This window comes from Stenella coeruleoalba, assembly GCF_951394435.1.
Source record: "Stenella coeruleoalba genome assembly, chromosome: 19".
NCBI lineage: Eukaryota > Metazoa > Chordata > Mammalia > Artiodactyla > Delphinidae > Stenella > Stenella coeruleoalba.
In genome coordinates this window covers 9,892,925-9,905,096 of record NC_137165.1, presented here as the reverse complement: position 1 = coordinate 9,905,096, position 12,172 = coordinate 9,892,925, and the positions used below count along the sequence as shown (strand labels likewise).

General features: G+C 50.6%; 1 protein-coding gene across 1 annotated transcript; it reads left to right on the top strand.

Annotated features, from left to right (window-relative positions):
- Nucleotides 1–3,473: 3,473 nt before the first annotated feature.
- Nucleotides 3,474–11,480, top strand: ALOX15 (arachidonate 15-lipoxygenase; the record flags this gene model as incomplete). The annotated part of the gene is given in 19 exon segments (XM_079904494.1): nucleotides 3,474–3,773; nucleotides 5,325–5,512; nucleotides 5,514–5,524; nucleotides 5,797–5,878; nucleotides 5,963–6,085; nucleotides 6,245–6,255; nucleotides 6,258–6,350; nucleotides 6,539–6,699; nucleotides 7,563–7,698; nucleotides 7,701–7,705; nucleotides 7,862–8,071; nucleotides 9,370–9,456; nucleotides 9,548–9,623; nucleotides 9,626–9,716; nucleotides 9,869–9,990; nucleotides 10,564–10,664; nucleotides 10,777–10,944; nucleotides 11,055–11,292; nucleotides 11,470–11,480. Coding segments are annotated over 19 exon segments (2,049 nt in total). The 5' UTR covers nucleotides 3,474–3,638.
- Nucleotides 11,481–12,172: the final 692 nt, after the last annotated feature.

Genomic DNA, 12,172 nt, shown 5'->3' with positions numbered 1-12,172 from the left:
AATTACAGACCAATACCACTGATGAATATAGATGCAAAAATCCTCAACAAAATACTAGCAAACAGAATCCAACAACATATTAAAAGGATCATACACCGTGATCAAGTGGGATTTATCCCAGGGATGCAAGGATTCTTCAGTATATGCAAATCAATCAATGTGATACACCATATTAACAAATTGAAGAATAAAAACCAGATGATCCTCTCAATAGATGTAGAAAAAGCTTTTGACAAAGTTCAACACCCATTTATGATAAAAACTCTCCAGCAAGTGGGCATAGAGGGAACCTACCACAACATAATATACGACAAACCACAGCAAACATCATTCTCAATGGTGAAAAACTGAAAGCATTTCCTCTAAGATCAGGAACGAGACAAGGATGTCCACTCTCACCACTATTATTCAACATAGTTTTGGAAGTCCTAGCCACGGCAATCAGAGAAGAAAAAGAAATAAAAGGAATCCGAGTTGGAAAAGAAGAAGTAAAACTGTCACTGTTTGCAGATGACATGATACTATACATAGAGAATCCTAAAGATGCCACCATAAGACTACTAGAGCTAATCAATGAATTTGGTAAAGTTGCAGGATACAAAATTAGTGCACAGAAATCTCCTGCATTCCTATACACTAATGATGAAAAATCTGAAAGAGAAATTAAGGAAACACTCCCATTTACCACTGCAGCAAAAAGAATAAAATACCTAGGAATAAACCTACCTAGGGAGACAGAAGACCTGTATGCAGAAAACTATAAGACATTGATGAAAGTAATTAAAGATGATACAAACAGATGGAGAGATATATACCATGTTCTTGGATTGGGAGAATCAATATTGTGAAAATGACTATACTACCCAAAGCAACCTATAGATTCAATGCAATCCCTACCAAATTACCAATGGCATTTTTTACAGAACTAGAACAAAAAATCTTAAAATTTGTATGGAGACACAAAACCCCCAAATAGCCAAAGTGGTCTTGAGGGAAAAAAACAGAGCTGGAGGAATCAGACTTCCTGACTTCAGACTATACTACAAAGCTACAGTAATCAAGACAATATGGTACTGGCACAAAAACAGAAATATAGATCAATGGAACAGGATAGAAAGCCCAGAGATAAACCCATGCACCTGTGGTCAACTAATCTATGACAAAGGAGGCAAGGATATACAACGAAGAAAAGACAATCTCTTCAATAAGTGGTGCTGGGAAAACTGGACAGCTACATGTAAAAGAATGAAATTAGAACACTCCATAACACCATACACAAAAATAAACGCAAAATGGATTAGAGACCTAGATGTAAGACTGGACACTATAAAACTCTTAGAGGAAAACATAGGAAGAACACTCTTAATCACAGCAAGACCTTTTTTTTTTGCAGTACGCGGGCCTCTCACTGTTGTGGCCTCTCCCGTTGCGGAGCACAGGCTCCGGACGCGCAGGCTCAGCGGCCATGGCTCATGGGCCCAGCCGCTCCACGGCATGTGGGATCTTCTGGACTGGGGCACGAACCCGTGTCCCCTGCATCGGCAGGCGGATTCTCAACCACTGCGCCACCAGGGAAGCCCACAAGATCTTTTTTTTTTTTTTTCCACAAGATCTTTTTTGATCTACCTCCTAGAGTAATGGAAATAAGAACAAAAATAAACAAATGGGACCTAATGAAACTTAAAAGTTTTTGCACAGCAAAGGAAACCATAAACAAGATGAAAAGACAACCCTCAGAATTGGAGAAAATATTTGCAAATGAATCAACGGACAAAGGATTAATCTCCAAAATATATAAACAGCTCATGCAGCTCAATATTAAAAAAACAAACAACCCAATCAAAAAACGGGCAGAAGACCTAAATAGACATTTCTCCAAAGACATACAGATGGCCAAGAAGCACATGAAAAGCTGCTCAACATCACTAATTATTAGAGAAATGCAAATCAAAACTACAATGAGGTATCACCTCACACCAGTTAGAATGGGCATCATCAGAAAATCTACAAACAACAAATGCTGGAGAGGGTGTGGAGAAAAGGGAACCCTCTTGCACTGTTGGTGGGAATGTAAACTGATACAGCCACTACGGAGAACAGTATGGAGGTTCCTTACAAAACTAAAAATTGAATTACCATATGACCCAGCAATCCCACTACTGGGCATATACCCAGAGAAAACCATAGTCCACTCTTTCAGCTATTTTTCTATGATTATTGTGGACACAGTTTATGCTCATTGTTGATAGAGTTTTTAAAGTTTGAGGATAACTTTTGTCCATGGAGAGAATACTCCAAAAATATTGGTATTTTATTTAATACTCGATTTTTAAAACATTTATCTATAAACAGAACTTTGAAAAATAAATTTTAATATTTAAACATTGCTTGCATACTTCATTAAAATTCCTTAAATAATCTAAACTGCAATTACAAATTTAATATGATGACTCTTTTGAATACAATGTAAACAGTACACAAAAGGAACACAAATACAATGATTACAAGACTTACTGTCACTATACGTAAATCTGTTTTAACACACCAACACCATGGATTTAGTTACTTTGTTGGTTTCTACTTGTTCCGGTCTTTCTCTAGGAATAAGATATTTTCTCAAGGTTGCTAAAATACTTCTTTTGATGTTGTCTTGGTGTTACCAAAATCTTGCCAGATTCCCTCATATCCCACAAGGAATATTGTCTCAGATCCTTGAATGCACTGAGGCTACAGAATAGGGCTTCTCAGCAGATTGATTCACACTTGGGGCTCTGAAGCTTGTTGTTTCTTCCAAGGCGCTATCTTTGCTCCAGTAAAACTTCTCCTGTTACCCCAAATAGTCTTTTAATGTTTGCATCTTCTACATAAGGTTTTAATTTCTGCAACCTCTTTCTCCTCTGAAATGATGGATTCCTTTAGTTTCACTTGGCTAGAGTTATGGAACTCCTGGTTTTGTCATTATGATAATTGACTTGCTTTGTTAGTATTATTAAAAAATTATGCGTGCATTCCTAATGTCTTATGGTTAAGGTGGCGTCTAGTGGATTTTGCTTCTCTTTAGGACATTTGGCTAATTCAGCATCTCAGGACTCCCTTTCTCCTTGGTCACAGAGTGTGAGTACCAGCGTTGGTTAACTGGTTGGATCTCCTTTCTACCTGGTTATCATGTGCAGCCACATGGCGCTGATCAGTCCTTCCTGTTCTTGGAACAGTTATTTTTTCCTGGGACTACTTGGCTCCCAAATGCTGCTGGGTCCCGTCTCCTTGCCGTCTTCATCCTCCCTTGCAGCCTTGAGCACGACCCTTGGCAGTGGTGAATCAACTTGTGAGGCGCGCGCGCGCGCTTAGATGGAGGGATGTTTTCTGCCCAAATCCGCATCTGCTTCCCCCTACCATCCTCCTCCCACCTCTGCGCCCTCTACCCTCCCCCGGGGGGCCCCGCCTTCTTGGAGTCAGGGCTGAGCTCTGGGCTGCACGGAGCTGAGGACCCCAGAGCGCGGACAGGCGGGGTTGGTTGGAGACCTGTCACCCACACCCCGAACTCCGCCAGGCTTCGGAGGGGCGTGGTCTCGGGCCCAGTTATTTAGCGCATCCACTCTTTCTTCCCGCTCAGAAGGGGCGAAACTTCTTTGGGCAAGATGGGTCTCTACCGCGTCCGCGTGTCCAGCGGGTCCTCGCTCCGCGCGGGCTCCAACAACAAGGTGCAGCTGTGGCTGGTCGGCCAACACGGGGAGGTGGCGCTCGGGTGGCGCCTGCGGCCGATGAGCGGCAAGGTGAGCTGGCCGGAGCCGAACGAGGTGGGCTGCGCCCCTGGCCCCAAGGCCCACAAGTCCCCTGGAAGAGACGCGCCGCAGCCGGCCTCCAGCTCCTCCCGGCGGCTACGGGCGCACGCCCCACGCGCGGAGAGGGCTAGGAGACCGCGAGAGTAAAGCGCTTTAGGGCGGGACGCGGCACACGGTAACTGCTCAATAAATGCTCCCGCCGCCCACCCTCCTTGGAATTGGGATAGTCTTGCGCGTCCGTCGTTCCACAGAAGTCTGTTTTTGGAAACTCAGGGGTCCTTAGAGCGGCCGTCCGTCTCCTGTCTCCTCTTCTTAAAAGCTACTATTTCAGATCTTCACAGATCTTCTCCGACCTTGCGGGCTTTATCTCTGGGATGTGGCGGGGATGGGGACGCAGGAAGAGGGGGGAGAAGAAGCCGAGTGATGAGAGCACTCGATTTCCCCACCCACCCCCTCTCCCATCACATCTACCTGGTATTCGCTCCTGGCTCCTGTTACATTTTGCCTCCGCCGACCCCCAGATTCCCATCTCCCATCCAGCTCTCTCCAAGATCCCCAGATCTGATGTCTGGCCCATGGACCTTCAAAGGACCATGCTCAAGTGAGGTCCTCCCCTCTCCCCACGTCCCAGACCGCTCCCCTTGTATCCCCCAGGTGCACTCCCACCTCCGCCTCTCTTCGCCTCCGTCTAACCAAGAATCGATCGCTGTCCAGTCCATCTCTTAGACATCTCCGGCATCCATACCCTGATGTCCATCCCACTCTGACCACTAATGTCCCCTCGAACCTACGCCACCTTCATTCTCTTCACCCGCCTCACCGCTTGCGCCCCTGCCCTTCCAAGCCCTTCTGCAGTCAGAGCGATTTCTTCCCAATACATTCCCATCCTTAAAACATTCCCCCGACTGAAAACACGTGAATGGCTTCCGCTTACTCTCAGCACCAAGCCAAAGCTCTTGGCTTAACCTTCCAGACTTTACAATCCGGTCCTGCTCATCTGCCCACACCTCGCGCTCAGCGCTCCAGCTCCGCGACGCCGCTCGCCCGGCCTTGGCCTCTGCTCTCCCCGCTTCCCCTCCCTGGCCTGCCTTTCCCCCACCTTTTCCTCTTTCTCATTCTCCCCGGCTAAGCCCTTTCCACCTGTGCGTCTCCGCTTTGACGGGATGTCCTCGGGGAAGCTTGCTCCGGGCTGGGTGGGGCCTCTGTGGGCGCTCGGCCTTGGTGACGGGGTCGAGGGGACAATGTCTGTACACTGGTCACCAGTGCGCTCGCGGGTGCTCAGTGCGCAGCCCAACTCTCGGCGCAATCAGTGACTACAGGGAGGAGAGCCCCTCTCCACCTTCCGCCTCCCGCCTCACCCGGGGCTGAGGAACTCACGATCGAGAATGGGGTCGTGGAGCCGCCTGCTTGATGCGCGCCCCCTTCCTCTCTGGCTCCTTTCGCGCCGCTTTCCCAGAGGCCCAGAGGGAAGGGCGTCCAGAGCTCAGTCCGAGGATTCCTTCCAGAGAGCCCCTCTTGTTGACCCTCTTTTGTCGGGGGCAGGAGGCGGAATTCGAGGTGGACGTGTCAGAGTACCTGGGGCCGCTGCTGTTCGTGAAACTGAGCAAATGGCACCTCCTTCAGGGTGACGCGTGGTTCTGCAACTCGATCTCCGTGCAGGGCCCCGGGGCCAGTGGGGACGAGTTCAGGTTCCCACGCTACCGCTGGCTGGAGGGCAAAGGCATCCTGAGCCGAGGGCACTGGTGAGCAGCGGGGGGGCTTGGGGGTGTGAGAGGCCTCCGGGGGCACGAGAGAAGTTGGGGGTGGGGGAGCGAAGAAGGGGGCGTGGTCTTTGGGGGTCACGGAAGAGGCGGGATGCTGGAGCTGGCACAGAGCAGCATGGAGACTGGGGGTGTGCAGTGATGCTTAAGGGTCAGGGGCCAGCCGCAAGGGCGGGCTGAGGGACCCCTGGCAGGGACAGGGGAGAGGCTCTCAGGAGGAGCCTCATGGCCCATGCCCTCCTCCCCACTTCTAGGTCGCACAGTGGTCGACGACCCTCAAGGCCTGTTTAAGAAACACAGGGAGGAGGAACTGGAAGAGAGAAGGAAGCTGTACCGGTCTGCCCCACTCCCACTTCCTGACCCCCCAGGGAGCCACTGACCCTTCCCCAGTACCAATGCCTGGTTTCATTTCCACCGCAGGTGGGGTAACTGGAAGGATGGGTTAATCCTGAATATGGCCGGGGCCACAATATGTGACCTCCCCATAGATGAGAGATTTCTGGAGGACAAAAGAATTGACTTTGAGGCTTCGCTGGTCAAGGGGTAAGAACAAGGCATGCTGGGTGACAGGGAGCTGTCCTGGTCCAGTGGAGGCCAGTGGGTTTATGGACTTCACAGGGCTGGACCAGCCCAAGGTGGATGCGTGGGGTTGTAATGTTTGATTCTGAGAATAACAAACTCTTCGCCCATCCTTCCCTGAAGGCTGGCAGACCTAGCATCAAAGACTCTGCAAATATTCTGACTAGCTGGAACAGTCTGGATGACTTCAACAGGGTTTTCTGGTGTGGCCAGAGCAAGTTGGCGGTTAGTGCCCCTACCCCAGTACTTCTCTCAGGACCCTTACCCCCAGATCCTACTCAGTCTAAGGAACCATGGTTGGGAGACCAGAGGCCTGGGCCCCTCCAGTAGGTTGGGGTCAAGTGGGGATGGTTTGGTGGGGGTTGGAAAGACCAGGAGCTCAGATCCCACAGAAAACTGCACAAATGCCATCCCCAGAGCGGGTGCGGGACTCCTGGAAGGAAGATGTCTTATTTGGGTACCAGTTTCTCAATGGCTCCAACCCCATGTTCCTGAGATGCTCCAATCACCTTCCTGCCCGCCTAGAGTTTCCTCCAGGGATGGAGGAGCTGCAGGCCCAGCTGGAGAAGGAGCTCCAGGTATGGACGGAAGAGCCCTAAGGAGACCACACAGTGAAATGGGGGTGGGGTGTTTGCGCTGCTGCGGGGTCTACCGTGGGCCCAGCTTGCTGCCAAATGGCGAGACGGGATCCTACAGCAGAAATCTTTTTTTTTTTAATATTTATGTATGTATGTATTTATTTAGCTGTGCCGGCTCTTAGTTGTGGCATGTGGGATCTTCGTTGCAGCACGTGGGATCTTTAGTTGTGGCATGCGGGCTCCTTTAGTTGCAGCATACGGGATCTAGTTCCCTGACCAGGGATCGAACCTGGGCCCCCTGCATTGGGAGCGCAGAGTCTTAACCACTGGACCACCAGGGAAGTCCCGACAGCAGAAATCTTGAGTGATCCTGGAAGCGTGCCCCTCCATGGCTTTCCTCTCCTAAGGAGAATAGCGTGCTGTGGAGGAAGAGTATGTGATGGGTGACAGAGACAGAGTCACAATGAAGAGCTGTGACTGGGTGCTAGGCACTTAGGGAGAGTGTGGAGTCAGAGAATCAGGGTCAGGGCTGGGGCTGTTGATGGGGAGTCAGCATGGAACTAATAAGAGAAAACGCATGGGATTTAGGGTGAGACAGACTTGAGCTTGAATCCTGGCTCTGCTGTTCATAAGCTGTGTGACTTCAGGCAAGATATCTATCCTCTCTGATCATCTGTTTCCTCTTTTATAGAACTGGGGCTAATTCAAGTGCATCTAAGAATTATATGAGGCAATAAGCACATGATCCATCACCTGGTAGGAAGTAGGTCATGGAGACAAATTAGTTTCCTTCTTCCTTCGGGGAATCAGAGTGGGAAGATGTCTTATGCTGATAGCAGCCCTTGCTCTCTGCCCCCATCCAGGGAGGCACGCTATTTGAAGCTGACGTCTCCTTACTGGATGGGATCAAGGCCAACGTCATCCTGTGTAGCCAGCAGTACCTGGCTGCTCCTCTGGTTATGCTGAAACTGCAGCCTGATGGGAAACTCTTACCCATGGTCATCAGGTGAGAGGACCCAGACTGTAAGGGAGCGGCAGCCGTCAGATGGAGAATGCTAAGCAACTTTGGAGGAAGAGGAAGAGCTTAAGCATGCAAGGGAAGGGGAGTCTGTTGTGCACTGGCCCTCACCCCTCCCAAATCCCACTTCTGTCCCTCTTCCAGCTCCAACTGCCAGGCAAGGGGTCTCCCCCACCACTGCTTTTCCTGCCCACGGATCCCCCGATGGCCTGGCTCCTGGCCAAATGCTGGGTCCACAGCTCTGACTTCCAGCTTCACGAGCTGCAGTCTCATCTCCTAAGGGGACACTTGGTGGCTGAAGTCATTGCTGTGGCCCCCATGAGGTGCCTTCCATCGATACATCCTATGTTCAAGGTAACACTTTATCCCCCCCTCCTCCCCCGCTCTCTGCCCCACAGAGTGGTCCCACCTCTGGAAGCACCTCCTCTGTGGAATCTCAGCTTTTGGGAAGAAGCAACCAATAAAAGACAAATGAACAATGGCGCGAGAGCATGGCTTGCTCTGCATTTCTAACAGGGTGATATCACTTCCGAGGAGGTGAAAATGATTCATTGATGGGGTGGAGAGTGGTGGGAGGGTGAGGGAGTGGGGGGCAGGAAGTCTTACTCTTTTTATGTATAAAGCACAGACACACAGGCAGTATATAAACAGAATACACAAATGACTGAGGATTCCACCCAGGGAGAGGGGACCATGCAAATAATATAAAAGATTTTTCCAGCCAGTTTTGAAGGGTTCCCAGATAGTAACACATAGGCCAGTTAGAGGGGCTCAGGTCAGTGACAGTAGCTGACAGTTAGAACAGAGTGTTCGTCCATTAACATTTTTCTTGGGTGTCTCCGATGGTGCAAATAACCATTCTAGATGCCGGTGCTAAGCAAGACAGCCAAGGTCCTGGTCTCTGGGGATTTTCCTATCCATTAAGGGCTAACAGACGGTGAAGACTGTATTGTAATAGATCTGTGGTGAGCTGTGGTGAGCACACTGCAGAGAATCAGAGCAGGGTGATGTGATGGTGAGTTTAGACTGGGTGGTCGGGATAGGCTCCTTTCAGGAGGTGACAGGGAGAATGAAATTACACAGAGCCAGCCATGAGCAGAGCATGGGGCACATTGCTCTAGGCAGAGGGGACAGCTTAGCGCCGAGGTCCTGACTCAGGAACAAGCTTGGAGTGTTTGAAGGACAGAAAGAAGGTGAGTATAATGGACAAAGCGGTAGGAGAGTATAATGGACAAAGGGTAGGAGATGAAGTTCTGGAGGTAGCAGATTAGACCATGTTCTGGAGGGCAAAAAATTATTTTTATGTATAAAGCACATACATATTTACAGGAGGTAACAGATATATAGTATATCTGTAGCACTAAAAGTTCATGGGGCAGGTAAGAGTACAAAAAATATCAAAAAAGCCTCCTTGGAGAAGTGATAATGAAAACAAAGGTGGAGAAACATTGAGAAGACCATGAAGAGAAAAGGAGAACGATTTCTTTCAATGATCAAAGAGCATTAAGTCAGTGGTGTTGAGGGGCCGCTGTACTTCAGTCCCTGCTTTTCCCGAAGACCTGGTACCTTTCCTGCTTTTCAGCCCCTATTTCCTGCAGGGACGGGCCACAGCTGTCTTCTGACCCTGCCCTTCCCTGTTCCTCTCCCTCCAGCTTCTCATTCTGCACGTTCGATACACCATGGAAATTAACCTCAGGGCCAGGACTGGGCTGGTCGCTGATTTGGGAATTTTCGACCAGGTATGAGGAGAGAAAGGGGGCGGTTCTGGAGTTCACACTCTGGCCGTGGGGCAGGTGGACTGGCCTGACCCCACCTGTCCTTGCTCCTCAGGTGGTGAGCACAGGTGGGGGCGGCCATGTGGAGCTGTTCAAGAGAGCAGGAGCCTTTCTAACCTATAGCTCCTTCTGCCCCCTGATGACCTGGCTGAGCGGGGGCTCTTGGGAGTCAAGTCTCCTTTCTATGTGCAAAATGCCCTTCGGCTCTGGGAAATCATCTCTCAGTGAGGTGGCAGGGGGCGGTGAGGCCGGGGAGGAAGCTGGGGAAACATGAGGTCTGTGGCCCAGCTGGGGGGCTGCGCGGGCAAGGAGCAGAGGGCCTGGGGGCTCCCTGTCGTCAGCCTCAGCTCCCCCGCCCTGACCCCTCCACTGGCAGCTACGTGGAGGGCATTGTGAGTCTCCACTATAAGATGGACGAGTCTGTGAAAGAGGATCTTGAGCTGCAGGCCTGGTGTCGAGAGATCACTGAGATTGGACTGCTAGGGGCCCAGGACCGAGGTAGGATGAGCCCCGAGACCCCAGCACATGATTCCTCCCCAGAACTTCCCCAGAATCCTCTCTACTTCTATGGAACCTTCCAGAAGCATTCCCAACCCCTATGAAAACACCCAAAGCCTTCCCAGATTCCTTTTCCTCTCAGCTAGAAGCAGGTCTCCATCCTGTGCACTGAGAGCCCCTCTAGGTCCCAGATGCAGTGGGACCAGAGGTTGCTCATAAATGTTTAACAACTGGCTCCCTGGGGGAAAAAAAATGCCCCGATTTGTAGCATTTGCCCATTTCCATGGTGTAAATATTGCACTGTGGCTACCAAGGTGATATCAACCAGCTTGCTAAATACTTGAACATTTGACATCATTGACTCTTGTGAGCCACACCAGCACCCCACTGAGTGGGACCCTCCCAAAAGACCTCCCTGCTCCCGCCACCCCAACCCACGCTCGTCTCATTTCCCACAGTAGTTACTGAGAGTCCTTGGTCCTCTTCTTACCTCTCTTGTTCTCCTCCTCAGTCCCTCTGAACTCTGCCTCTATCCTTGGCCTCACAGCTTCTAACTCTCCTTACCCCTTGCAGGGTTTCCCATCGCCCTACAGTCCAAGGACCAGCTTTGCCACTTTGTGACCACGTGCATCTTCACCTGCACTGGCCAGCACGGCTCCAACCACCTAGGCCAGGTACTTATCATAGGGGGGCAGCTGGGCATTTGTGCCTGGAGGGGGAAGGGGGCTGTGTGCAGGTGGTCTTAGGGGTTTTCATGTTTAGTAGACATTGACTGCCCCTCCTTAGCTCTACTGGTACGCTTGGGTCCCTAATGCACCCTGCACGATGCGGCTGCCCCCGCCAACCACCAAGGATGTGACACTGGAGACAGTGATGGCAACACTGCCCAACTTTCATCAGGTTTCTCTCCAGATGTCCATCACTTGGCAACTGGGCAGACGCCAGTCCATCATGGTGAGAGCCAGGTGCACGGGTCCCCGAGGAAGGGGGCAGGTACTGGGAGCTGTGGCACTCCAGACTGAGGGTCAGTGAAGCTCTCAGCTGCCTTTTTCCCCTCTGTCCAGGTGGCTCTGGACCAACATAAGGAGGAGTATTTTTCGGGCCCTGAGCCCAAGGCTGCGCTGAAGAAGTTCAGGGAGGAGCTGGCTGCCCTGGAAAAGGGCATTGAGATCCGGAATGCCAAGCTGGACTTGCCCTACGAATACCTGCGGCCCAGCCTGGTGGAAAACAGTGTGGCCATAGGAGTGCCCCAAGCCTTGGGTTGTTTCGGCCCCCTTCCACCCAAGCCACACCCATCCCCTAGTGCTCTCAGTCTTGCCCTCCCCAAACCCCATCCTCTTCCCAACTCCCATCGTCCCCAAAGTCACCTTTTCATTGTCCGCGCCCACCGGGAACAAATTTTACTCCAGATGCAGGACCTAGGGACCTTGTCCCTATTTCTTCCGCCTCACCCCCACCCCTTCTTCCTTGATATTTCAGATCACCCATAGGGCAGGTTAACAGCCACATTTTTTTTTTTTTTTTTTTTTTTTTTCGATAACGCGGGCCTCTCACTGTTGTGGCCTCTCCTGTTGCACAGCACAGGCTCCGGACGCGCAGGCTCAGCGGCCATGGCTCACGGGCCCAGCCGCTCCGCGGCATGTGGGATCTTCCTGAACCGGGCACGAACCCGTGTCCCCTGCATCGGCAGGAGGGCTCTCAACCACTGCGCCACCAGGGAAGCCCCAACAGCCACATTTATACAAACAGTTCCAAGAACAGAACAGGGTGATAATGAATGAATGAACCTTTTATGAATCAAATATGATTCTGAACCTAAATTCAGTTAATGACAGGAAAAAGCTATTTTAGACTAATGAAAGAAAAGAATTCAGTCCAAACTATGCTAAATCAAATATTGGCCAAAGAGTGTACAACACATCTTTCTAACTGGATGGGATTCACTGCTTGTCCTGAGACCAGTCACAACACAAAGCAAACCATTAACACAGCAATTCTCAAGATTTTCATTTCATGACTCACTTAGAAAGTGATAAATGGAAGTTAACTGGTTAAACTGCAGAAGCTGCTCTCAGCTGGAGGTACTTGGCCTCAGGGTTTTGCCCAAGGGATCCATATGGATAATCCGTTTGCACTTCATCAGTTGGAAAGCTCCAAGTAAAAAGGATTAACTGGAAAAGTA